Source organism: Pan paniscus, chromosome 20 (genome assembly GCF_029289425.2).
Source record: "Pan paniscus chromosome 20, NHGRI_mPanPan1-v2.0_pri, whole genome shotgun sequence".
In the NCBI taxonomy this organism is placed as follows: domain Eukaryota; kingdom Metazoa; phylum Chordata; class Mammalia; order Primates; family Hominidae; genus Pan; species Pan paniscus.
The window spans coordinates 41,124,378-41,149,952 of NC_073269.2; the positions used below are offsets into that span (position 1 = coordinate 41,124,378).

A 25,575-nucleotide genomic window follows, 5' to 3' on the forward strand; every position below is an offset into this window, starting at 1 on the left:
ACCACCCACTATCCACCAGGCCCTGTTCTGTAATTCAGATGAAAATCCCTGAGAGGAGCTGACGTGCTAGCAGGGGAGGCAGATAGCACCACACACACACACACAAAAAGCAAACAGAAGTCAAAAGGTCATAGAGAGGTCAGGGGGTAGGTGCAATGGTGGTCGGGGAAGGCCACTTGAACCTCATGGCTTTGAGCTGTCCAGATGCGGGAGAAAAGAGAGCCAGGCAAGGGAATAGGCATTGCAAGGGCTCTTGGCCAGAAACATGCCTGGAGTGATCCAGGAACGGCAAGGAGGCCCAGGTGGCCAGAGCAGAGTGAGTGACAACAGGGGTTAGGGGGAACCCTGAACCTCCCCTGAGTTTGCCTAGTCTGTAAGATGGGGGGCTCCAACCGGTGGCCCCAGGGCCTTATCCAACCACTGGATATTTTTCATTCTGTCTACAAAGTGTTAAGAAAACGAAGTTACCAACATTTAAAAATCAGGGCCGGGTGCAGTGGCTTGCACCTGTAATCCCTGCGCTTCGGGAAGCCAAGGTGGGAGGATCACTTGAGACCCAGAGTTCAAGACCAGGTTGGGCAACATAGCGAGACCCCCGTCTCTAAAAAAATTAAAAAATTAGCCAGGTGTGGTGACGTGCATTTGTAGTCCCAGCTACAGGGGAGGCTGAGGTGGGAGAATCACTTAAGCCCAGGAGTTGGAGGCTGCAGTGAGCCATGATTGGACCACTACACTCCAGCTTGGGCAACAGAGCAAGAACTCACCTTTTAAAAAAAAAATCAGGAAGGCCGGGCTCGGTGGCTCATGCCTGTAATCCCAGCATTTTGGGAGGCTGAGGCAGGCGGATCACTTGAGGTCAGGAGTTGGAAACCAGCCTGGCCAGCACGGTGAAACCCCGTCTGTACTAAATATACAAAAATTAGCCGGGTGTGGTGGCACACACCTGTAATCCCACCTACTCGGGAGGCTGAGGCACGAGAATTGCTTGAAACTGGAAGGCGGAGGTTGCAGTGAGCTGAGATCGTGCCACTGCACTTCAGCCTGGGTGACAAGAGCAAAATTCCATCTCAAAAAGAAAAAAAAAACCAGGAGATTTCATCATAAAAATCTCCATTTCTAGCTTCTGTGGGTGAGTGATGACGTCAGAGCAGCACAGAGGCAGGTGTCAGGGAGCCTGTGGACTCTTGGCCACTGTGTCACCTCACATGGCTCCTGGAAGCCAGGCGGACAGTGATATGTCCACAGCCACACCATCCCCATGGTGTGGGCCAGTGCCCACTCTTCTCCCACAGGTGCTGAGACCACAGCGCTGTTCCACAAAGCCCCAGGAAGCCACATTACCCTGTCCACCGGCCTCTCTAGCCCCATCTTGTCCAGGAAGTGGGACCTTGGCGTATCGCTGTGACCACACCTCCCAGCCGGTCAGCCTGGCCGCTCAGGCTCTACCTGCAAAGGCAAGGCCCCACCCAACCAGCACCCCTCTCATGGCTGGGGGTGCCTCCAGGCTGCCCTCTCTAGGGCCAGGAGCCTGCAGAAACGCTCCCAGCCTTAAATAAAGAGCAACGAAATTATTGAAACAAAATCAATAAAAGTTTGAATCAGGGATGGTATAACATGTTCTGGCTTTGATTCTGTGCTTTAATTCAGTGTTCCTGAAAAACTTACGATGTCAGAAACTATCTGTAGGTTTGGTTTTTTTCATTTTGCAAGAATTCCCAGGATGCGGAGAAATCACAGCCACTCACAGCCTTAACAGGTTCTTTGGGCCCAAATGATTCCAAAAGCAAAACGAGAGAAACTTTTTCAAATATGTTTATTATGTATATTATATACAATATATTAATAAAACATATTACCTACGGGCATTTAAAACATAACTGAAGTCAGATTGGCCCGGAAGACTCACTCCAAAGGAGACCTAATCCCCAATAGGGTGCAAGTGACTGCACAAACTCTACTCCTCACAGCCCTTCCTAAGGATCTCAGTGTGCTCATCACACTGGGGTCTCAGAGTCCTTCTGACCATAAACCCAAGCCCCAGCCCCAGCCCAACACACACTTGGAAGCAGCATGTTCACGTCCAGCCTAGGAAGAATTTATGGTTGACCTGGATTGGGTAAAAACCGTAAACGTCTGTACCTCAGAATGTAAGATCATGGTGTTTAAAACTACAGAACATTCAGAGGTTGTCAGAAGGCTCTAATTGCTGGTCCCCCAGGTTGAAACCAGCCCTTAGGTTGAAAATTTGACCTGCAAATTTTTTTTTAAATCTGAACCAAATTTTTTAAATTAAACCTCTTTAAGGTAGTACATTTTCAAGATGCAAAATTCAAAAAATATGAGGGCACGTGATGATGAGTGAGTCTCACTTCCACCCCATCCTCCAGCCTCCCAGTTTCCCTCTCCAGAAGCCATGGGTATGGATGCCAATCTCCAGAAATATTTTATTCATTACAAGTATATACATATGCATTATTTTACCGCTCACAAATGGTAGCACACTGCACGGTTTCCCAACACCTTGTTTTTTTTTTTCCCTTAGCAAGCTGTCTGGGAAATACTTCTGTATCTAACCACGGACAGGCGTGTTCCTCCAAGATTTTTAGACAACAGTTCTCCAGTTCACCCCGTTCCGCTGAAGGGCAGAGCACCCCCCGCCCTTCCCAGCCACCCTGTACACGCCCCTGCTTGCTCTCGGATGCCTGCAGTTCCCAGGCTTCCCAGCAGAGGGAGACACCATTCCACTCCCAAGACCACCAAGGGGTCGTCCCAGACACAAGCTTCAAGGGTCTAGGGAAGAGACGCTATCCGCCCAGACACAAAGACCCCCTTAGCTATACTGAGTTGGCCTCCGGGCCTCCCCTTCCTGTTTCCATCTCCTCCTGGACCTGTTGCTTAGAGCCCTACCCGAGGTCCGCCTGCCCGGCTTCCTTATGGGAACTGGCCCCGCCTTAACAGTGGTAGGAGGGAGCCTTATCCTTGTCTAGGGCCTGGGCTTGACAACTTGCCCCAGGGAACCACATAGAGAAAGGGTGTAGCGCTGGGCGAACATTCCCCTCCCCCATCCCTCAGCGATGACAAGTGGGGGGTCCTTCTCTCTGCCCCCAGCAGGCCAGTTTCCGGAAGAGCCTTGACCCAAACCCCCTTTTCCTGTCCTGTGCTCCACACTCCCAGCAGCTGCTTCTCCCTGGCCAGGCCCTGCAGCCCTCCTCCCCGCCCCCACGGTGGTGTTGGGGTCGCCTGGAGTCCAGCTGGTGTCCAGGGCAGAGCTACCCCTTTCCTGGCCCTACCCCTCCCCGTGACCCCAATCCTCCGCCAACCTCTCAAAGGATCCTTGTTCTCCATCCAGCCCCCAGACAAAAGTCCCTCTGTCTAAGAAGGCGGAATTGAGGGGAGGGGGCACCCCCAACTGGGACCATGGGGGAGCCTGCACAGACCCCATCCGGAAGGAATGCCTGGAGGAGGAGCAGGAGACAGGGGAGGAAAGGGGGAGGGAGGCTTGTACAGTGCAGGGGGCCTTATGTGGACTAGGAGGCAGCCGCCCCCATCAGCGCCCACTCTGTAGACCCAGGCATCTGGCTCCCAGCACCCACGGAAAGAGCCTGGCTAGGAAACTGCAGCCTGGTGCCTGGGAGACAGTTCTCATTCTCCCCAGGGCAGGGAGCAGGTTATGACCAGGACTAAGGTCCCAGAGTCCCCACTCTGACCCCTCCCTGCTGTTCCAGCCACTCCCTCATATCCACCCCTGCCCCATCTCCTGACTTTGGTCAGGCTAGCATCTTCTGCTGATCCTGAAATTGTACCAGCAGCAAGATGTGGCCTGGAAGGGGACTTTAAGTTCCCCACAACTGCCAGCAATCCTTCCACCAGGCAAAACACATCATCTAAGGAAAAGAAGTGAGGTCGGAACACCAACGCGTTATCTCACTGCATGGCCCTGGAGGCTCTGCCGTTTAAAGACCCCAGAACCTTCCCCATTCAAGGTCCTCTCCTGGGCACAGGAGATTGGAGAAAGCTCCTCCCTTAATTCCAGGGACCGAGTTCCAGCCCATCCAATTCTCCGTCTCACCTGAGGCTGCTGTGGCCCTGGTGACCCCAGGGAGCAACCTGCCGCCCATGGCTGGGGAGGGGGTGAAGCTGTCTCTTTAAGAGCAGGAATGGAGCCCCTGGGCCTTAGGGCATCTGACTTGTTTTCTACCTGCCCAGGTTTGCTTAGGGCGTGGCAGCTTCGGATAAAGGCAGGACTCCGCCTGGCAGCCCGATTTCTCCCGGAACCTCTGCTCAGCCTGGTGAACCACACAGGTGAGCAGCTGGGGCCCCTTCCTCCAAGCCCTCCTTGTCTCTGCCCCTAAATTAGGAGGTATCTACCTGCCCCCTGACCCTGCCCCATAGAAGCTTTTATGTTAAAGCGCCTAAAATCTTGTGAAATGCTTTTCTGGAGCCAGGAGATAAGAGAAAGTCCCTTCCCCTAATGTCCCTTTCCCAACCATTCTCCTCTCAGGGACTTGTTGAACCAGCTGAGGTGAGGGCAGGACTGATAAGTGTGGTTGGGGTGTCTGAAAGACTAGTGTCTGCATGGATTAGGGATATCTGGGTTGGGGATATCTGGGTGGAGGAGAGGGGGTGCCTGGGTAGGTAGGGGTATCTAAGTGGACCAGGGGTGCGTAGATGGACTGGGGACATCTGGGTGGATGAGGAATGCTGGGTGGACTCGGGGTGTCCAGACATTGAGGGATCTGGATTCTGGAGACCTCCAGGAAAAAAGGATGGAGCTGCTGGGGGAAGCTTTAAATGGGGAGTTGCTTGGGAGATTTCAGGAGCACACAGCGGGCAGGATCTTTCTACCCACCCCTGAACATGAGACCATTCTCCCATGGTATGGAGGAATAGAGGGGATAGCAGAGGGCAGGTGGGGGAAACAGTCCTCAGGCCGGCCTTGGGACCTCATGGCCAGGAAGGATGAGAGCAGGTAGACAGAGCATCAGCTGCAGGGCTGCCTTCCTCTCTAACCTGCTCACCAACCACATCAGTTCTGGAGCAGCCCATAGCCTCTTCAGACAACAGCCTGAATGGGGAATGTGAGGGCAGACCCAGCTCCCGGCTCCCTGCAGCCTCCGGAAGCATGGGACTGGACGTTGTTTTGCAGAGGCTGGGGCGAGGAGGATACCATCTGTCAGTCTTGGCTGGATGACATCATGGGAAGGGGGTATAGTGGGGCCTTGCAGGCCAGAGGTGGCTTGGAGGAGCCCCTGGAAAGAGGCTTAAGAGGTGAGACTCAACAGCCATGGCGACAGAGCATAGGGCTTTAAGATGAATTTGCAGGGGTTACAGGATTACAACTGCAATGTGGGCTAATAATAGTGCCCCCTGCATTAAGCTGCAGAGATTGAGCGAGTAAGTGGGAAGCTGAGAAAATGCCCCCATGGGGTAGACACTCAATAAGCAACTGCTGTTATTACCAGGACTCGTATGGTCATGGGTGACAGCTTCAGACCACAGGCAGTCCACCTACAACCTGTGCCCCTATCCACCATGCCATCCTGCCCACCCACCCACGCCAGCTCCCCCAACCCCCAACACTTTTGGGGATCCTAAACACTTCCTGGGCCTCAGTAATGCTCCCCAAAGCCTCAGGCTTTCTTCCCACCAAAAAAAAAAAAAAAAAAAAGGAAAACAAATGGATGCTCCAACTAAAATTGTGAGTTCAGCATGTGGAATTAACTGGGAAGCTGAGAGGATTCCCAGGCCCTGGGGTGCGCAGGCAGAGGGAGGAGTCTGTGCCAACCTGCAGGGACCACCCGCACCGTTGGTCGCGGGCACCACCCTCTCTCAGCATTTTTGCTGTTCGTGAAATGAGGACATAGTGGATGACGTCGGGGATTGCTGGGGGGTTAAGTGAGTGAGAACACGGCAAGGTCAGTGTGCACTCCAGGGCAAGGTGGAGGAAGTGCCAGCTCTCGCTATCAAAATTATAACTAGGCCGGGCGTGGTGGCTCACACCTGTGATCCCAGCACTGAGGGAGGCTGGGGTGGGTGGATCACCTGAGGTCAGGAGTTGGAGACCAGCCTGGCCAACACAGTGAAACCCTGTCTCTACCAAAAATGCAAAAATTAGCCGAGACTGGTGGCACACGCCTGTAGTCTCAGCTACTCAGGAGGCTGAGGCAGGAGAATCACTTGAACCCAGGAGGCAGAGGTTGCAGTGAGCTGAGATTACGCCATTGCACTCCAGCCTGGGCGACAGAGTGAAACAACGCCTCAAAAAAAAAAAAAAAAGAAAAACAATTATGATAACTATGCACTCAGCATTTGGGCAGGGACAGGGCAGGGGAGGGCATGCTCGGAGGCCAGGGCTTGGTGCAGCCTTGCAGGCTGGTGAGAGGGCAGGACTGATGCCAGGTCAGGAAGGAGAGAGAAACGAGTTCCTTATGCTGAGCAGGTCTACCTGGGAAAGAGAAAGTGTTTGCTGTCACCAGGAACTCTGCTGGGCCTAGGGTAGGGTCAGGGGCTGGGCTGGGGACCCCGGCTAGGCAGGGCCAGGGCTGGGACTGGGAAGGGCATGGGTGTGGGATGAGGGGCAGGAGGTTTGGGGGAACAGAGATGGAGCTAGGGCTGCAGCCAGGAGGTAGAGTCCCCCTCTACCCCCAGTCCCAGCCTCAAGTCAATTCCTCCACACACCGCCCCACCCCAAGCAGCTTGAAGAACCTGCTCAGTCCTCAGCCTGAAGTCTGCAATGTCCTGGCAGGGCCGGGCAGGCTCTGAGCGGTCTACGGAGACACTCCTGGGAAGCGGGCCTCCTGCCGCCTGGCTCCCAATGTCCCGCTTCCCCAAACACCCCAAGGCCCTGACAGTCCCTAGTTAGGAGCAGCTGCTGGGGAGCCAGGCCTGGCTTAAATCCTACTTCCTGGCTAGAGCACCTAGTTTCACCTCTCAGAGCCTCAGTCTCCCCATCTGTCCAGTGAGGACAACAGCGGGCAGTGGCGCCCTCGTTTGGTTGCGGGGCGATTCCCAGAAAGCCTGAAGTCCATGTTCAGTGAGTTATTATGGCTCCTCCCGCCTCAGGCCCGAGTTTCACCCAGTCCCCACTCCACGGTGCAGCTGCGGCTTATCTCGCAGCCCAGCGAGATGCCAGCCTTCCTGCCCCGGGTGAGCTGCGCACCCTGCCTGGGGAGCAGGGGAGGAGGGTTGGGGAGCCACAGGCACAGGGCCAGCCTCCCGGTGGCTCTGCTAAGGCCGGACCTCCCGCCACCCCTCTAGGCCAGCGCTCTGACATGCAGAAGGTGACCCTGGGCCTGCTTGTGTTCCTGGCAGGTGAGTACCCATCCCCCGTCTGCCTTTTCCTCTGGATCCCCTGGATGCGGGGATCCAGCCTCTGTCTCTCTCTTGTGCTTTTCTACCTCCCCGGGAAGGTGGTAAATGTTAGAACAGCATCACCCTGAGGGTAAGAAAAGTCAAACTAGTGATAACCAGGGATACACGAGAAGAGCTGGCTCACACAGCTGGAAAGTCACCGTCTTCCCCATTCTCTCGATCTCTTCTTTTTTTTGGCTTTTGTTTTTGTTTTTGTTTTTTGTTTTTTGTTTTTGAAAGGGAGTCTCTGTTGCTCAGGCTGGAGTGCAATGGCGCAATCACAGTTCACTACAGCCTTGAACTCCTGGGGTCAAGCGATCCTACTCTCTTAGCCTCCTACACAGCTAGAATTCCAGGCACACGCCACCATGCCCAGTGCATTTTTAAATTTTTTGCAGAGACGAGGTCTCACTGTGTTGCCCAAGCTGGTCTCAAACTCCTGGCTGAGTTTGATCCTCCCACCTCAGCCTTCCAAAGTGCTGGGATTACAGGCATGAGCCACACTGCACTGGCCTTGATTGACTATTAAACAGAAATAACGGAAGCTAGAGAAGATGATGAAATGACACCTTCAAAGCACTGAAAGAAGATAACTGCCCGGCCAGTTCTCTAAAAACTTCAAGTAGAAGGCTCGGCTCAGTGCGACTGCATCTTTAACTTCCAAACACTTTTCCCTTTTGTCTTTTCTTTTTTTTTTTTTTCGGAGACAGAGTCTCGCTCTGTTGCCCAGGCTGGAGTGCAGTGGCATGATCTCGGCTCACTGCAACCTCCACCTCCCAGGTTCAAGCGATTCTCCGGCCTCAGCCTCCCAAGTAGCTGGCATTACAGGCGTGTGCTGCCATGCCTGGCTAACTTTTGTATTTTTAGAAGAGACAAGGTTTCACCATATTGGCCAGGCTGGTCTCGAACTCCTGACCTCAAGTGATCCTCCTGCCTCGGCCTTCCAAAGTGTTGGGATTACAGGCCTAAGCCACTGTGCCCAGCCCCCTTTTTACTTTTTCACTGCAGCCTTGACCTCCCAGGCTCAAGAGATCCTTCCACGTCAGCCTACCAAAGCTCTGGGATTACAGGCACAGTTTTTATCCATTACATAGGGCAAGACCAGTATTCCCTGCAGGGTAGTGATCTAAAATTACATTTTCAATAAAGTCTATTTAAGTGTATAATAGTGAGTCATTTTCAATGATGTGCAAACACCAGACCAGGTGGGTGTGGACATGGTGGAAGCGGGAGGATGGGCTTTGAGCATGAACGGACTTGGGGAAACAGGAATCTGGGAACTGAAACCATCTGTCGTCTTGACCAGAAAAGTCCCCCGCTGCTGCAGGAGGCATGGATTAACCACGTGTCTGGAAACATGAGACCAAACAGTGGCTAAAAACCTCCTAGATTAGAACCCATTTCAGGTGGCAGAATGCTGGCGTGACTCGGAGGTGTGGGGCTGAGTGGGCGAGTCCACATTTCCACGTTGGGATATGAGGGGATGAGGTGGCTGCTCAGTGACAGGACCCCTGTCCCGCAGGAGACCCTTTCCCAAGGCCCCTGAAACTCCCCGGGCCCTGCCCAAGGGCTTGGCTGAGGCCGGCATCACCATCTCCCCTCCTTCCCCTCTTCTCCCACCAGGCTTGCCTGTCCTGGACGCCAATGACCTAGAAGGTGAGTCAGACTGGACTCTTTCACCCGTCACACCCCCAAATTCTCCCCTGGGTGGGGAAGGCCTGCATCCTGGCTGTAATCCTGGATTCATGATCTTTTTTCTTTCCTTGCAGATAAAAACAGTCCTTTCTACTATGGTGAGAGCCCGTGCCCCCACTCCCCTCCCCACAACCCCACATACTGCTTGGTGCCAAGGGTTCCCATACAGGGTTGGGGCCTGACGTGAGCGTCACAGGACAAAGATACGAAGGGACTAGGATGGGGTTACTGAACATGCCACACAGTGGATTAAAGGAACTAGAGGCAGCAACCTGGCCTTTGGGAAGGTTCTATTCCAGCAAGATAGACACACGCAGGAGGTGAGGACAGTTTGCAAGAAGCCATTGGTTGGTTCAGATCAACTGCTGGGAGAAGTGTTGACTTGAGAAAACTTCCTGGAGGTGGTGAGCTATTCGATCAAAACCCTCATCTGGCCTCCAGGTTCCAATGACCTGCTCCCTACTCCCCGCTCTGCCCTCACCTCTCCACGCTCCTCACTCCTTCTGCTCCAAGCCTCTCAGACACAGCAGACATACTGCCAGCCTCAGACCTCTGCACCTGCGGGTTCCTCTGCCTGGAACACTTCCTTCCATAGAACCACATGGCTCCCTCCCTTCCCTCTGCTCAAATGCAGCCCCCTGAGAGGCCTTCCCTGACAACTCCCTCTAAAAGAGCTGCCCTCTGACTTTTTTTTTTGTTTTAGAGACAGCATCTCACACTGTTGCCCAGCTGGAGTGCTGTGGCGTAATCATAGCTCACTGCAGCCTCAAACTCCTGGTCTCAAGCGATCCTCCTGCCTCAGCCTCCTGAATAGCTGGGACTGCAGGCATACACCACCATGCCTGGCTAATTTTTGTATACTTTGTAGAGATGGGTTCTCACTATGTTGCTCAGGCTGGTCTAGAACTCCAGAACTCCTGAAGTCCCAAAGCACTGGGATTATATTAGGTTGGTTCAAAAGTAATTGTGGTTTTTGCAACTGCTTTTAATGGCAAAAATGCATTTTTTTTTGAGGCAGAATTTTGCTCTTTCACCCAGAGTGTGACTGGCTGGAGTGCAGTGGTGCAATCTTGGCTCACTGCAACCTGTGCCTCCCGGGTTCAAATGATTCTCCAGCCTCAGCCTGCTGAGTAGCTGGGATTACAGGCGCCTGCCACCATGCCTGGCTAATTTTTGTATTTTTAGTAAAGACGGGGTTTCACCATGTTGGCCAGGCTGGTCTGGAACTCCTGACCTCAGGTGATCCGCCCACCTCGGCCTCCCAAAGTGCTGGGATATCAGGCATGAGCCACCATGTCTAGCCAAAAACGCAATCACTTTTGCTCCAACCTAATAGGTGTCAGCCACTATGCCCAGCCCGCCCTCTGACTTTCCATCTCCCACCCCACTTATTTTTCTTCAAACCACTTATCTCTGCCTGACCCTGCACGACAGATCGTGTTTGCTGGTGTGTGAACCAGAATGTGAGCACCTGGGATTTTCTCTGTTTTCTTATGGCGGTGTCCCCAGCACCCTGAGCATCCTAGGTGCTCCATATATATTTGTCAAGAGAATGGGGGGACAGATGGAGAGGACACAGGCTGGCACTGAGGTCCCCTCCACTTTCCTCCTAGACTGGCACAGCCTCCAGGTTGGCGGGCTCATCTGCGCTGGGGTTCTGTGCGCCATGGGCATCATCATCGTCATGAGTGAGTGGAGGAGCTCGGGGGAGCAGGCGGGCCGGGGCTGGGGCTCCCCTCCCCTGACCACTCAGCTCTCCCCAACAGGTGCAAAATGCAAATGCAAGTTTGGCCAGAAGTCCGGGTAAGATACTGTGCCGGCATGCCCGCCTCAGGCTGACTGGATGCTTTTCAGGGTGAAAGGGCTAACTCTCCCAGCAGGAGAGGCCTCGGGGCTCTGCCCTTTAGAGTTCCTGCCGCTAAGATTTCCAGGTTTATTGTTTCTAGCTGGTAATCCCCAGGGGGCCCCAAATCCTGAAATGCTTTGGCCCCTGGGATTGCACAACCCCCCAAATGGAAAGGCAGCCAGGAAGACATGTCTGGGCAGGCTAAGAACCCTCTACCCAGAGGGAGAGGGCAAATGGGGGCGGACACCAATCTCACCACTTTTGTCTCCTTAGTCACCATCCAGGGGAGACTCCACCTCTCATCACCCCAGGTAAGATGGGGCAGCATGGGGCTCAGGGGAACACGGAAGTGGTGTGTGTGTGTGTGTGTGTGTGTGTGTGTGTGTATGCACACTGGAAAGAAAAGAACTCAATCCACCCTCACAAACGGACCCCATCACCTCCCGCAGGCTCAGCCCAAAGCTGATGAGGACAGACCAGCTGAAATTGGGTGGAGGACCGTTCTCTGTCCCCAGGTCCTGTCTCTGCACAGAAACTTGAACTCCAGGATGGAATTCTTCCTCCTCTGCTGGGACTCCTTTGCATGGCAGGGCCTCATCTCACCTCTCGCAAGAGGGTCTCTTTGTTCAATTTTTTTTTTTATCTAAAATGATTGTGCCTCTGCCTAAGCAGCCTGGAGACTTCCTATGTGTGCATTGGGGTGGGGCTTGGGGCACCATGAGAAGGTTGGCGTGCCCTGGAGGCTGACACAGAGGCTGGCACTGAGCCTGCTTGTTGGGAAAAGCCCACAGGCCTGTTCCCTTGTGGCTTGGGACATGGCACAGGCCCGCCCTCTGCCTCCTCAGCCATGGGAACCTCATATGCAATTTGGGATTTACTAGTAGCCAAAAGGAATGAAAGAGAGCTCTAGCCAGATGGAACACTGGAACATTCCAGTGGACCCTGGACCATTCCAGGAAAACTGGGACATAGGATCGTCCCGCTATGATGGAAGTGTTCAGACAGTTTATAACAGTAAGCCCCTGTGACCCTCTCACTTACCCCGAGACCTCACTTTATTACAAGATCTTTCCAAATACCCAAATGTCCCTGCAAGCCCGTTAAATAATTCCCTATGCTACCCTTAATAACATACAATGACCACATAGTGTGAGAACTTCCAACAAGCCTCAAAGTCCCTTGAGACTCCCCAATACCTAATAAGGCATGCAAAATGTTCTCATGAACTACCCCACAACATGCCTAAAAACTCAAAACACCCAAAAATATCTCCTCCAATGTCCTGAGACATGAACCCAAAAAGAGACCCACAATAAACTCGTGACTTGTCCCCTCATCATGCCGTTTTATCCCTCAAACATCCCCTGAGTCCCTCCATAACCACGATCCCACACTCAGAGACCATGAACTGCGGAAACGCCTCCCTGGGACCCGGGCCGCTCCGAGCACTGCTCCAGGGACACCATCCCCGCCCTGTGCCGTTCACAGGACATCCTCTCCCAAGGATCCACAACACTGGGCGGGGAGGGTGCACAGCGCATTTATTGAGCTCGGACTCGTCTTGTCCTTGCCTCCGTCGCCCATCTAGAAGGGCACCAGGCTCAAAGCGACACCTCCCGCTGTCCCTCCCTGTGCCCCGCGCACGCGCAAGAGGCGCAAAAGGCGCAGCTTGCTGGGCGGCCGCACGCATGCGCACAAGCAGCAGAGGGGAACCCGCCCAGCGCTGAGTTGTCTTCGAGGTTGGCGCTCCTCCAGGAAAGCGATTGGCTGCGTGGAGTTTAGAATGGGAAAGGAATGCCATCAACCCCTCGGTGCTTTCAGAGGGACCAGCGGGGGTAGGAGCGGATTGAGAGGGGGGCTCCGGGACCTCATGGAGCTCTGCACGTGACCTCCACCTCGACTCCATGCAGTGCACCAGCCTGCACCCCCCAGGTTGCCTTTGATGGGGAATCTGCCCCAGCCGAGATGTCCAGATGTTGCTTTAGACCTGAAGGGCAGCTCGGGAGGTCCAGTAGGCTGGGACCCTCTATGTCCCCCCATGGGTGCAGATCCTTTAAGAAGTGGGCTTAAGGCCTAGACATGTGGCTGATGAACGTGGCCCATGGTCAGCAGCTCACAGGCGAGCCATCACCCCAAGTGGGGCCAGGAGCCAGCCAAGGGGCCGTCCAGGGGCCCCAGCCATGCCCAGAGTCCCGTTGGTGGTCTCAGGCACTGAGGTCGATCTCGTGATGCTGGTAGATCTGTGTGGGGCCCTTAAAGCAAGCAGCAAAGAGGAAGCGTCTGCCGGCCATAGTGATGTGGGCAAAGGCACGGGGGGCCACCAGGGCCGGAGGCCCCAGCTCCTGCAGTGGCTCCAGGAGCCCCTTGTCAGGCTCAAGGCGGAGGACCTGGCTGAAGGCGAAGTCGCTGCCTAGGATGGCCAGCTGGTCCCTGGCGATGAGCAGTGGCTGGAAGACGTGGGCACCACGCGAGGGAAGTTGCTGCAGCAGACGAAACATGGAGCCGTCCCAGCGCATGACCTGTGGGGGTGTGGCCAGTGAGGGCCTGGGGTCCCGGGGGTCTCTGGGGGCCCTGGAACAGCTTGGAAGCAGAAGCCTGTCGGTCCCAAAACTCCCATAGCGTTCTTATCTTCATAAAAGTCACCACCCACCTGTTCGGCCACACACATGCAGTTGTTCTGAGCCCTTCCCTTGCCCTCACGCCCCACACAGAAGCACTCAGCCATGGACTCTGTCAGTTTCACCTTCTACAGTTGTACATTTCTCCCACCACCTCTGGCTGAACTCCATCCCCTCCCGACTGGACCATCCTGGCAGCCTCTTCCCTGGCCTCTAGGCTCCTCTCCCTGCTCCCCCAGTCTGTTCCCCACCCAGCGACCTTGTGAACACCTGAGTCAGATCAGGGTCCTTCCAGACTCAGAACCCTCCCCTGCCTGCACCTCACTCCAGAAAGAGAGTGGGCAGTGCTTAACCCTAGCGTCAGCCTTGGGGGCTCAGTGTCAGGGTGGGGACAGGTGTGGCTGTGGTGAAGTCTGGAATGCATCTGAGTCACAGAGCCAGCATCTGGGGGTAGAATCAGGATGTTGGGGCCAGCATCAGTGTCGGGGACTGGGGAGTGGTTCGGAGTCAGCCAGGCTTGAGGGGGTCAGAGTCTTGGCATCAGTGTGGGGTGGGGTCCTGGTTCAAAGGTCGGCATGTGAAGGTAGGTCAGAGTTTAGAGGCTTAGTGTGCAAGATTGGGTCAGTGCTGAAAAGCCAGCCCCCCGCCCCCAGGCCCAGCCTCACCATGGAGTCCCCAATGTAGCGTGTGAGGCACAGGAACACGTCCCCACCAGCCTGGAAGTGGCGTGTGGCATAGACATCCTCGGCCTCAGGGATGTCTGTGCGTCTCTCGAAGCGGCCACCGGTCCAGTGGAAGAGCACGGGCCGCTGGGAAGCCGAGGCCAGCAGCAGGTGGGGCCGGCCGTCCAGCTCCAGGGCCTCAGCGTCCGTGTCGCGGTGCCAGGCGTGCAGGCTCTGGTGCGGGTAAAAGCCGGGCCCGTCGCGGCACAGCAGCGTGGTGCTGCCCGCCTTGGAGGCATCGGCCACCACGAAGCAGGGTTGCCCTTCCAGCCACAGGAGCTCGGCGTCATTGGGCCGCAGCAGCCGCCGCGGGGCCAGGGTCTGCGTTGGGGCCAGGCGCAGGCCGGGACTGGGCCGGGCCCACAGCTGTGAGCCCCCCCACAGGCGGGCAGCCAGCACGAAGAGGCTCGGGCCCAGCACCAGTGGCTTGCAGGACACCACGGAGGCCGCTGTGGGGAGGTGGGGAGGCAGGTCAGGCCGGCCAGGCAGGCTGCTGGACAGGCAGAAGGACGGGGAGGGGGCTCACCGGGCAGCTCTTCCTCAGGCCGGAAGCGCTGCAGGCTGTAGTCCCAGGAGAGAATCAGGCAGCGGCCGGCGAAGGGCTGTGCCAGCACAATGTGAGGCTCCCCTTGGTAGGAGAAGGGCTCTACGCTCAGTGCCGACTCCCCCACCGTCTGGAACCAGGACAGCTCTGCGGGTGGAGAAGAGAGTCAGGCAGGCCCCAGGACCCCCAGGGTCCTCATTGCTGAGCCTCAGTTTGCCTACATCTCTGAAATGGGGGCCATTCATGGTACCCCCCTCATAGGGACATATAACTGGAATCTTGATCGGTAGATGTTTGTTTGGTTTGGGTCGAGGGGTATTTTGTTTTGTTTTGAGACAGGGTCCCACTCTGTCTCCCAGGCTGAAGTGCAGTGGCACAATCGTAGCTCAATGCAGCCTCCACCTTCTAGGCTCAAGCGATCCTCCTTCCTCAGCCTCTTAAGCTGAGACTACAGGTGTGTGCTACCATGCCTGTCTATTTTTTTATTTTTTGCAGAGATGGAGTCTTGCTATGTTGCCCAGGTTGGTCTGGAATTCCTAGGCTCAAGAGATCCTCCTGCCTTGACCTCCCAAAGTGCTGGGATTACAGACATGAGCCACCTCCACCTCCTGGGTTCAAACAATTCTACTTCCTCAGCCTCCCGAGTAGCTGGAATTACAGGTTCCTGCCACCATGCCCAGCTAATTTTTGCATTTTTAGTAGAGATGGGGTTTCACCATGTTGGCCAGGCTTGTCTCGAACTCCTGACCTCATAATCTGCCCACCTCGGCCTCCCAAAGTGCTGGGATTACAAGCGTGAGGCACCGTGCCTGGCCCATAAATCTTATTTTCTAAGCTGTGTGGCATCACCAAATAATCCCTTAGAAACAGCATCTGGATTAATTCATTTAACTTCACAACATCCCTATGAGGTACATTCTGTTATGATTTCCGCTTCGCAGATGAGAAAACAAAGGCTAAATGGCACAGGCAGTCTGTTATCCAACAAAATCCATCCTTCCCACCTTCCAGGAGAGAGGATTGGAGCTGGTCACCAGGCCACCCAGCTAGAGGCTGCATTATCCCGGGACCCCCATTCACCTCCCTCGCTGAAAGTTAGATGTGGCGGTTTTGAGACTGAGTAACCAATGGAACAAGGGCAGATGTGATGAGTGTAATGAGCCACCACACCTGGAAACAGCTTATCCCAACTTGGTCTCCTTTCCCATCACGTGGGTGTGCCACAACCTGGTTTCAAGCCTGAAAGCAAGGACGATGCCCAGGGACTGCCCCACACACCTGGACAGCTCACTCCAGATCCCTCTGTCCTTAATTCATGGTATTTTGAGAGTTTGTGACAGCGGGTTGGCTTTCATGGTCACTGGGGCACCAAGGCTGCTCCGCTTGTTAGTGGGGGAGCTGGGCGGTTGCCTCCAGGCTGTAATATTTCACTCTGCGTGCCAGGCCCTGTTTCCAGGTGCCAGCGTTGAAGCAATGAGCCAAACTACATATAATGCCCACCTAAAGGGCAAATCTTTTTTAAATGGCTATCAAATCACCTCTTGCTCAAAACTCTCAGCCGAGAGGGGTGGCTCACGCCTGTAATCCCCACACTTTGGGAAGCCAAGGCAGATGGATCAGTAGAGCCCAGGAGTTCGAGAGCAGCCTGGACAACATGGTGAAAACCCCATCTCTACAAAAAATACAAAAAATTAGCAAGCATGGTGGTGGTGCACCTGTAGCCCCAGCTACCAGGGAGGCTGGGGCGGGAGGATCACCTGAGCCTGGGGAGGTCAAGGCCTCAGTGAGCCGTGATTATACCACTGCACTCCAGCCTGGGCGACAGAGTGAGACCCTGTTTCAAATAAACAAACAAACATACAAAAAACTTTCTATTCTTGCCATGGCCCAGAATAAAGTCTCCTCTCCTCTCTGTGGCTTCCAAAATCCATACCTGTCCCTCCACTCACTACCCCTGAGCCACACCTGCCTTCGTTTGATCTTCATACAGGGCACACTGTATGCTGCCTCAGGGCCACTGGCCAGGCTGTTCCCTCTCTCTGAAGAGCCCTTCCCTCTGTTCCTCACTTAGCCACATCGAGACCTAACATCCCCACTTGAGAGAAGCCTTCTCTGACTCCCATAGGAACCCTCATTCTCTCATCACTCCTTGTAGTTATCACAACGTATAGCACACATTGATCTGTGCCGTGTTTGTTAAATGTCCATCTCCCCAAACTCCCAGGACTGTAAGTCCCGTAAGGCCAGGGCTCAGGCCACAACCACAGTGACCATCACCTCTCACAGGGCTGGGCACTGAGTGGACTTCAGTGAACATTTGTTGGATAACTTGAATGAAGAGGGACTCCCTAAATTATATCCCCTTCTTCTATGTGTCCCACAGACCAAAAACATGTCTTCCTTACACTTAGAATAATAATAATTATACGCTGATAATAATTATGTATGCATATATAATTACATATACATTATATATACATGTTGTGGGGGAAAGGAAGAGAGATCAGACTGTTACTGTGTCTATGCAGAAAAAGGAAGACATAAGAAACTCCATTTTGATTTGTACTAAGAAAAATTCTTCTGCTTTGAGATGCTGTTAATTTATGAACTTAGCCCCAACTCTGTGCTCACAGAAACATGTGCTGTATTGACTCAAGGTTTAATGAATTTAGGGCTGTGCAGGATGTGCTTTGTTAAAATGTGTTTGCAGGCAGTATGCTTGGTAAAAGTCATTGCCATTCTCCATTCTCCATTAGCCGGGGACACAATGCACTGTGGAAGGCCGCAGGGACCTCTGCCCAAGAAAGCCTGGGTGTTGTCCAAGGTTTCCCTGCACTGAGACAGCCTAAGATATGGCCTCGTGGGAAGGGAAAGACCTTACCGTCCCCCAGCCCGACACCTGTAAAGGGTCCGTGCTGAGGAGTATTGGTGAAAGAGGAAGGCCTCTTTGCAGTTGAGATAAGAGGAAGGCATCTGTCTCCTGCTCGTCCCTGGGAATGGAATGTCTTGGTGTAAAACCCGATCGTACATTCTGTTTACTGAGATAGAAAACCGCCTTATGGCTGGAGGTGAGACATGCTGGCGGCAATACTGCTCAGCTACTCTTTACTGCACTGAGATGTTTGTGTAAAGTTAAACATAAATCTGGCCTACGTGCACGTCCAGGCACAGTACCTTTCCTTAAACTCATTTATGACACAGAGTCCTTTGCTTGCATGTTTTCCTGCTGACCCTCTCCCCACCATTACCCTATAGTCCTGCCACATCCCCCTCGCTGAGATAGTACAGATAGTGATCAATAAATACTGAGAGAACTCAGGGACCAGTGCCGGTGCGGGTGCTCACTTGCTGAGTGCCAGTCCCCTGGGCCCACTTTTCTTCCTCTATACTTTGTCTGTGTGTCTTATTTCTTTTCTCAGTCTCTCTTCTCCACCTTGCGAGAAATGCCCACAGGTGTGGAGGGGCAGGCCCCCTTCATATTGTTATAGATAATAATAATTATTGCTGTTGTTATTGTATTCATAGCATCTGTGGCCGGGTGTGGTGGCACATGCTTGTAATCCCAGCACTTTGGGAGGCTGAGGTAGGAAGATCACTTGAAGCCAGAAGTTCAAGACCAGCCCAGGCAACGTAGCATCTCCCAGACCCTATCTCTACAACGTAGCATCTCCCAGACCCTATCTCTACAAAAAAGTTTTTTAAACAAAATTAGCCAGGCACAGTAACATATGCCTGTAGTCCCAGCTATTTGTCAGGCTTAGGCAGGAGGATCTCTTGAGCACAGGAGTTTGAGGCTGCAGTGAGCTATGATGGCGCCATTGCACTCCAGCCTGGGCAAGAGAATGAGACCCCAACTCTTAGAAAAGAAAAGCATCTGTGTAAAGACCCTTCAGGCTTAAACTCCTTCAGGAAGCCCTTCCTGTCCCCCCAGCTCTGTGTGGCCCTGGCCCTGACTCTGGGCTCCCTCAGCTCCCACAGCTTTCCCCATCCCTGCCCTGACCCCTCTGGCTGGGCCTCCCCATCCTGCCCAGATCGTCCTGGGCTGTCCTGTCTGGGCCTGCATTCTTCTGAACGTTGAACTCTTTGAGGGCGAGACCCAGGGCTGGCCTCATCATTCTGTGCTCTCTGCACTGCCCAGTATCCTAAAAGGCAACAAAATCTATTTATAGAAAAGGTGAGTCAATGTAAAGGAGGTGACATTGCACCTGCAGTTCTTAGCGCAATACTTGGCATTTAACGAAGAATTTTTAAAGTGGTTGCTTTTATGTTAACAAGGGTGAACGTTTATAAGGACCTCCTGTCCCAGGCCCGGCGCCAAATGCCGAACATGTGAAGATGTATCATTGAATTCCCATGGCACTCCTATATCACTGTTTATTACCCCCACTTTACAGATGAGAAAACTGGGGCTCAGGAAGGCAGTGCTGCTTGCTCAGGGTCTTCCCACTCCGGGAAATGGCAGGGCAGGGAGTGAGACGAGCCTCTTGGCCCTGGCAGCCTTTCCCCCAGATCTCCCGCCTCCCACCCCATCGGGAAAGCCCCCCACCTATGGCTCTGCACTTGAAAGTCTTGGGGTCGAGGTGGTGGAGCTGCATGTGGCTCAGGGAGGCGGGGCCCGCACAGGCGCCGGTCCCCACGCTGGCGTTCACGGTGGGCATCCACTGCAGGAGCCAGAGGACGCGGCAGTCACACTGGAACGGGTTCCCGCGGAGGTCCCTGGGGCAAGAGGCCGGGGAGGGGCTGCGACCCGGCTTCCACGCCCTGGGGGCCATGCTCCTGCCCCCACCTCAGGCAAGTGTCCCCAGAGATGGGGCCCCATAGTGGTAAGAAAAATACGTAAGAACCACTGCAGCCAAATGCATGCACACCAACCAGAAGTGGGCACGGATGCCCCCCGCCGACACAAACATTCCCCAACCCCCCACATTCCCAGCCCCCATGAGCCTCACACGTGAGTAAGGGTGTCCAGGCCTCGGAACAGGAATCTGGGGAGGGTCTCCAGATGGTTATTGGCCAGACTTCTGGTGGAGGAAGAGAAGGCACTGTCAGCAGCCACAAGGATACCCTGTGTTCCCTGGGGGGTGGAGCACGGGTGCCTCTCATGGAGGGCTGGGGCGGTGGAGGCACGCACAGGTGTGTAAGCGAGCGAAGTCCTCTGAGGGCATTCTTAGAGATGGAGCCAATCTCATTGTCCTCGATGAAGCTGTGGAGGGAAGCTGGGGTCAGGGGGAGGCCCGCTGAGCTTCAGGGAACGCACCCCATGAAAGACATAGGCCCACTGGAAGGTGCTGAATTCTCTTCCAATACCACGGACAATCCCAGGGAAAGCCTCTCAAAAACCTCTCCTCCCAAAGTCCCAGCCATCAATTCTAGGAGCCATGAAACTGGCCCCATAGTCATTGCCAGTTTCACTGTGAACATTGTCCTGCTGCCACCACCACAATCACCATCGCCGGTGCTGACACCCAAATCACCAATACCTCCAGCATCATTGGTAATGACCAACACCAATGCCAGCATCCCCAACACCCATGTCTTTATCACTGTCATCAACCCCAGGACCAATAACTGCCATTATCCCCAACACCATACCCTGCCACCACCATCACCACCACCAGTGCTAGCACCCACACCACCACATTACCTCCAGCATCATCTGTAATGACCAACCCAATGCCAGCATCCCCAACACCCATGTCTGTGTTACCATCATCAACCCCAAGACCAATAACTGCTGTTATCCCCAACATTATACCTTGCCACTATCATCACCAACACTAGCATCATTGTCACCAATAACATCACCACCCACTCCCATCAACACCATCACCAATATCATTACCAAACTCCACACCAACAACACTAATAATCATCACCAACAACACAACCTTCATGATCAACACCAAAAAGATTGCCACCCGCATCTCCAATGCAGCACTATCACACACATCAGCATGAGCGCCACCAACACTGCCAACACTCACATCTCCATTATGCCCAAGATGCACGTATTCGCCCACCACCAGTACTACCACTGCCGGAGTTTCCATAAATACCAACACCTTCACCATCATCACCAACCCAGTATCAACAACATTGCCATTCATACCAACCCCAACATCCTACCCACAGCCATCACCAACATCAACACCAATACTGTAATGACCCACCCCCACAACATTGATAATTATCACAGACACAAGCCCCAAGAACTTCATCAGTGATTTCATCCATAGCATCATCACCACCGGGGCTACCATTTTTACCAACATCATCCCCACTCCATCATCATCAATAATGCCACCAACCCCATGTCAGCAGCAGCAACAGGGTCATCACCACTGCCATTATCATCAACGCCATGACCCACACCAATGCCAGCATTGTCATGCTGTGACTGCCACCGCCGCCACCATCACCACCACTACCCAATCGTCAGCACCACCCTCAACACCACCACAGTATCACCACCACTACCTAATTCAGAGTTGTTTCCTGGTCATTTGAAACGTTTCTTGTCTCTGACTTCTTTACACCCTTCCTGGGTTTCTATGAGTCAGGGAGAGCCAGAATCAGGCTCTGGTTATCCGGGCCCTTTGTAGATCTTGAAGCAGAGAAGTGAGGTGATAATCAACACTGATAAACATCATTGACACCAGCCCTGAGAACTTCATCAGTATCACCCAAAGCATCATCACCATTGGGTTCGCCATTTTTATCAACATCATCCCACCATGATGTCCAAACACCTGCTCCTCAGGGCCACAGCTCCCATCTCCCCCTACTCTGGGAGCCACAGAAGGGTCCCTCCTTGCCCAGACCCACCTGCCTCCATCCCCTGGCCTCACTCACAGGTACTGCAGGTGGGACAGGCCCGCAAATGCATCGTCCTCAATCACGGAGAAGGAGTTGGAGGTGAAGAGGCTGGCAAGGGGGCAAGAAAGAAATTTTTACAGAATTGCAGCCCCCATCTGACATTTTAACCCTGGTCTCCACCCTCAGCCTAGATGGGCATGGGCACGCAGGTGTGAGTATGTGCATGGACACAAATGCTTTTGCACACACGTGTGCACACACCCCCACACACGTGCATCAATGCCCACCTGACATCTGTGTGAGCATACACTCCCACACATGTGCATAAACGCACACTCCCTTGAGCTGGTTGTCGGCCCAGCCAGGCCCCACTCACAGCAGGTGCAGAGACGGAATTCTCAGGAAGCTGCCGGCCTTCAGCTGGGTGACTCCCGTCCTGACGAGTGAGCTGGGGATGTGGACAGTGGTAGGTGAGAGGGACACCACAGCAATACTCCAGTTGCAAACCAGAGCCTTCTGCCATCCGGGAGACCCCAGCGTGCCACCCTGACCCTGGATGTGTCTCCCCTGCATGCCAGAGGAGGCAGGCATTTGCCCTCCTGGCTTGACAAGGACCCTGACAGCACTCAACCCTCCTCCTGGGCCCCAAATGCTGTCCCTGCCTTCTGGGGTTTCCTTCTGCTCCTTCCCAGATGCCAGCACCCCTCTTCAAGGCATCCCGACAGCCTTTGCTGCCCATCTCCTGAGATCCTGATGGGCCCCTGTTTCCCTGGAGACCCGGCACCACATCCCAACCTCTGGGGTCCCAGGACTTCCGTCCCCACCTTCAGGCATGCAGAAGGCTGGACACTCACAGTGACAGCAGGGTCGGAGAGAAGCTGACGGGCAGGTCCGGGGAGCCCTCACACAGGGCGCTGTCTTTGGAGCAGGAGCAGCGCGGGGGACACTTTCCCTTTGGGGGTCTCCAGGCCACCACCACCCCCGCCCCAGCCAGCAGCAGCAGCAGAATGCCTGCCCCTCCCATGCCCCCACCCCCACTCTGAGGCACCCGCTTCTCCCGGCCCACCCAGCTCAGCCCAGGCCACTACGTCTCCTCCTCCACCAGGCCGCCCTCCATCCGCCTGCTGGCACGCTCGGCCCTGGCTTCTCTCTCCTCTTCTCCGTCTTTCTTTCAGTCGGCCTTCCTCCCTGTTCGTATGTCTTTGGTGTCTAATTTTCTGTTTCTCTTTCTCCCTGTCTTTCTGTCTCTGTATTTTTGACTCTGTGTGTTAGTCTGTTTCTATTTCTGTCTTTGTCTCTCTTTCTGCCTGTTTCTCTTTTTCTGTGTTGCTGTCAGTCTTTCAGGCTTTAGGTAGCTGTCTATCTGTTGGTCTCTATGTGTGTGAGTGTATGTGAGTGTGTGTGTGTCCTGCTGCCTGGTGTCTTGATTTCTTGTCTCCTGCCCCCCCCCACCCCCCCCTTCCAGCTCCCTGCCTGTAGTTTCTTTGCCTCCTCCCACCTCCCTTCTCCCCGAAGGTTTGGGAAAGGGGTTCGCTGGACACCCGGCACACCCGGCAGAGTAGGATGGGAAGGAGGAGGGGGTCAGAGGCCATGAGAAGGTCGGCCTTGGGGGAAGGGACTGGACAGCCCCACAGGAGGGGGAGGGGCCACCAAGGGCTGGAGCCGCCCCACCACTCCCACCAGCCCCCTCCCCAGATTCCCCACTCAACCCTATTGAGGGAGCAGGAGGACGATGTCACCAGGGTGGGGACCAGATGGCTCTGCAGACTGGAGCAGGGTGGGAGGAGAGGCCCTGGGGGGGCTGGGGACATCCCGTCCTGGCCACTCTCTGCCAGCCCCCTCCCCTGGCTCCAGGAGGGTGTGTTGGGCGCTGTCAGGGCCAGATCACGTTCAGCTGCTCCCTCTGGTGGTCATACTCGGCAGGACCTCTGCCCGGCCCCAAGCCCTTAGCCTCCCTCCCCTACCCTGAAATTAACCCTCGAGTGGCCAACACCCACTGGGGGGCAGCACCAACCCGAGGACATGATGATGATGAAGATGATGATGATGGTGATGATGATGATGATGATGCCACCCCTTCTTCAGCGTCTACTCTGAGCCTGGCCTTGTCCTAAAAGCTCATCTATTAACTCATTCTGATCTTGCCAAAGCCCTCTGAAGTTAGTGCTGTCATCATCACCACTTTACAGCTGGAGGAAGTGGAGACAGAGGTCAGGGAACCTGAACTCTAGGTTACCCAGCTGAGGGCACAGCTGGGATTCAAACCCAGGCATCCGGCTCCAGGTTATTTTGCATTCTTTCTTTGGAGATCAGAGTTCATGGATAGATGGATAATTGGTTGTTTTAATCTGGACTAAATTTTAGTCATTTGGATAGATTCTGTCCACTAAATAAGAAACATAAGTAAATGACACTTGTTAGCTAAGATGAAATAGTAGTAATGTTTATACTCACTCAGCCTTCACAGCCACCCTGTGAGATGGGCAGTACTGCTATCCCTGCTTTACAGATGGGGAAACTGAGGCACAGGGAAGTTATGTGATTAGTTTCCTGGCTCTAGTCAGCTCTAAACCTAACCCCTAGGCTGTACCACCTCATCGCCTGACGACGAGACTCATCCTGTGATTGAGGAATGCATGCAGCCTCTCTTGACACTGACGGCCACGCCCAGAAGCCTCGTTGGAGGATAAGGGGGCTTAACAGCTTGGAGGTCACGCAGATCTGGGTTCCAGGCCCAGTCCTGTGTGGCCTCAGTTTTCCCATCTGTCAAACGGGGACAATCGTGGCACCCGCTTCCCAGTTGTGGAGAGGACTCAGGTGATGGAGGCAACTCATCCTTTTGGGGTTCAGCACAAGGTGGGCATCCCACAGTGGTCGGCAGGCTTGGGGGTGGGCTCCAGATCCAGGTCCTAGAGGAGCAGACCCCAGCAGCTTGTGGTTTGAGCCATGCCCCTCAGCTCTCAGTTTCCTTCACTGACTATTGGGTATGATAAACAGGGTCCCTGAAAGTGAAGTTGGAGAGCTGAGTGCCAGGGGCACAGAGGGATCTGAACCCACTCTCATAGGGTGCCCAGCCCAGCAGTCCAGTTCACAAGGAGGAGGATGACAAGGACAATAATAATAGGCCAGGCACGGTGGCTCATGTCTGTAATCCCACATTTTGGCAGGCTGAAGTGGGAGGATCGCTTGGGGCCAGGAGTTCAAGACCAGCCTGGGCAACATAGAGAAACCCCGACTGTACAAAAAATTAAAAAATTAGCCAGGCGTGGTGTCGCACGCCCATAGTCCCAGCTACTCAGGAAGCTGAGGTGGGAGAATCACTTGAGCCCATGAGGTTGAGGCTACAGTGAGCTATGATTGTGCCATTGCACTTCAGCCTGGGTGACGGAGCAAGACCCGGTTTCAAACAAACAAACAAACAAAAAATGAAGTTAATCATAAGACAATGTCAAGTTCAGAGACCTCTGAGCCCTGTCCAGGATTATACACGTGATCTTAGTGATTTTTCCATTTTGGAGCATGTGAAAATGAGGCACAGAGCTGCTCAAGTTCACACAACCAGGAGTGCAGTGCCTGGGCCATTCCAGGTTTCCCTGTCACCAGGACCTGTAAACCTGGCCTGCCCATGGGGACGCCAGGTGTGTTGTCCCCGACAAGAGCTCAGGGGAAGGAAAGCGTGGGGTTAAATACATATCTGTGGTTTTGGAATGTGTGAACATGCAAGTGTGTCAGCCTGCGCGTCTGTCACCGTGGCCAACCATGTGCCTGTTTGCTCAAGCATAGGGTGTGAACCAGTGTGTGTGTTTCTGCTTTTGTGGGTATGTGTGAGAGCGGCGGGTTGTCCTTGATGGTGTTTCTGCTTGTGTATCTGTGCCCATGGAAATCTGTCTGTGTGTACACAAGCTTGTTGGCCTTCCTATCTTTGGGACCATGTAGGAGTGCTGGCTGCATGTCTGTACCTTTGGGGTTTTTTTGTTTTGTTTT

The 25,575-nt window shown here is 54.1% G+C and overlaps 2 protein-coding genes across 5 annotated transcripts in view; one reads left to right on the forward strand and one right to left on the reverse strand.

Annotated features, from left to right (window-relative positions):
* The window catches only part of FXYD3 (FXYD domain containing ion transport regulator 3), a 32,625-nt gene extending 21,066 nt beyond the window's left edge, over positions 1–11,559 (forward strand). The window contains exons 3-10 of one of the 4 annotated variants that reach the window (XM_055104108.2): positions 4,207–4,302; positions 7,258–7,311; positions 8,974–9,006; positions 9,120–9,143; positions 10,659–10,733; positions 10,812–10,848; positions 11,165–11,202; positions 11,341–11,559. In XM_055104108.2, coding sequence (XP_054960083.1) covers positions 4,207–4,302; positions 7,258–7,311; positions 8,974–9,006; positions 9,120–9,143; positions 10,659–10,733; positions 10,812–10,848; positions 11,165–11,202; positions 11,341–11,357 — 374 coding nt within the window. In that variant the 3' untranslated portion in view covers positions 11,358–11,559. The other 3 variants (XM_063600129.1, XM_008969219.5, XM_008969220.5) reach the window with 3 other exon arrangements.
* Positions 11,560–12,415: 856 nt separating this feature from the next.
* LGI4 (leucine rich repeat LGI family member 4) lies at positions 12,416–24,275 on the reverse strand. Its single transcript, XM_034944672.3, has 9 exons — positions 22,446–24,275; positions 21,968–22,039; positions 21,628–21,699; positions 19,907–19,978; positions 19,725–19,796; positions 19,322–19,491; positions 14,758–14,922; positions 14,175–14,680; positions 12,416–13,410 (listed from the first exon to the last, which is right to left on the reverse strand). Exons 1-9 carry the CDS (start codon positions 22,613–22,615, stop codon positions 13,096–13,098), a joined length of 1,614 nt encoding a protein of 537 aa, XP_034800563.1. The 5' UTR covers positions 22,616–24,275; the 3' UTR covers positions 12,416–13,095.
* Positions 24,276–25,575: the final 1,300 nt, after the last annotated feature.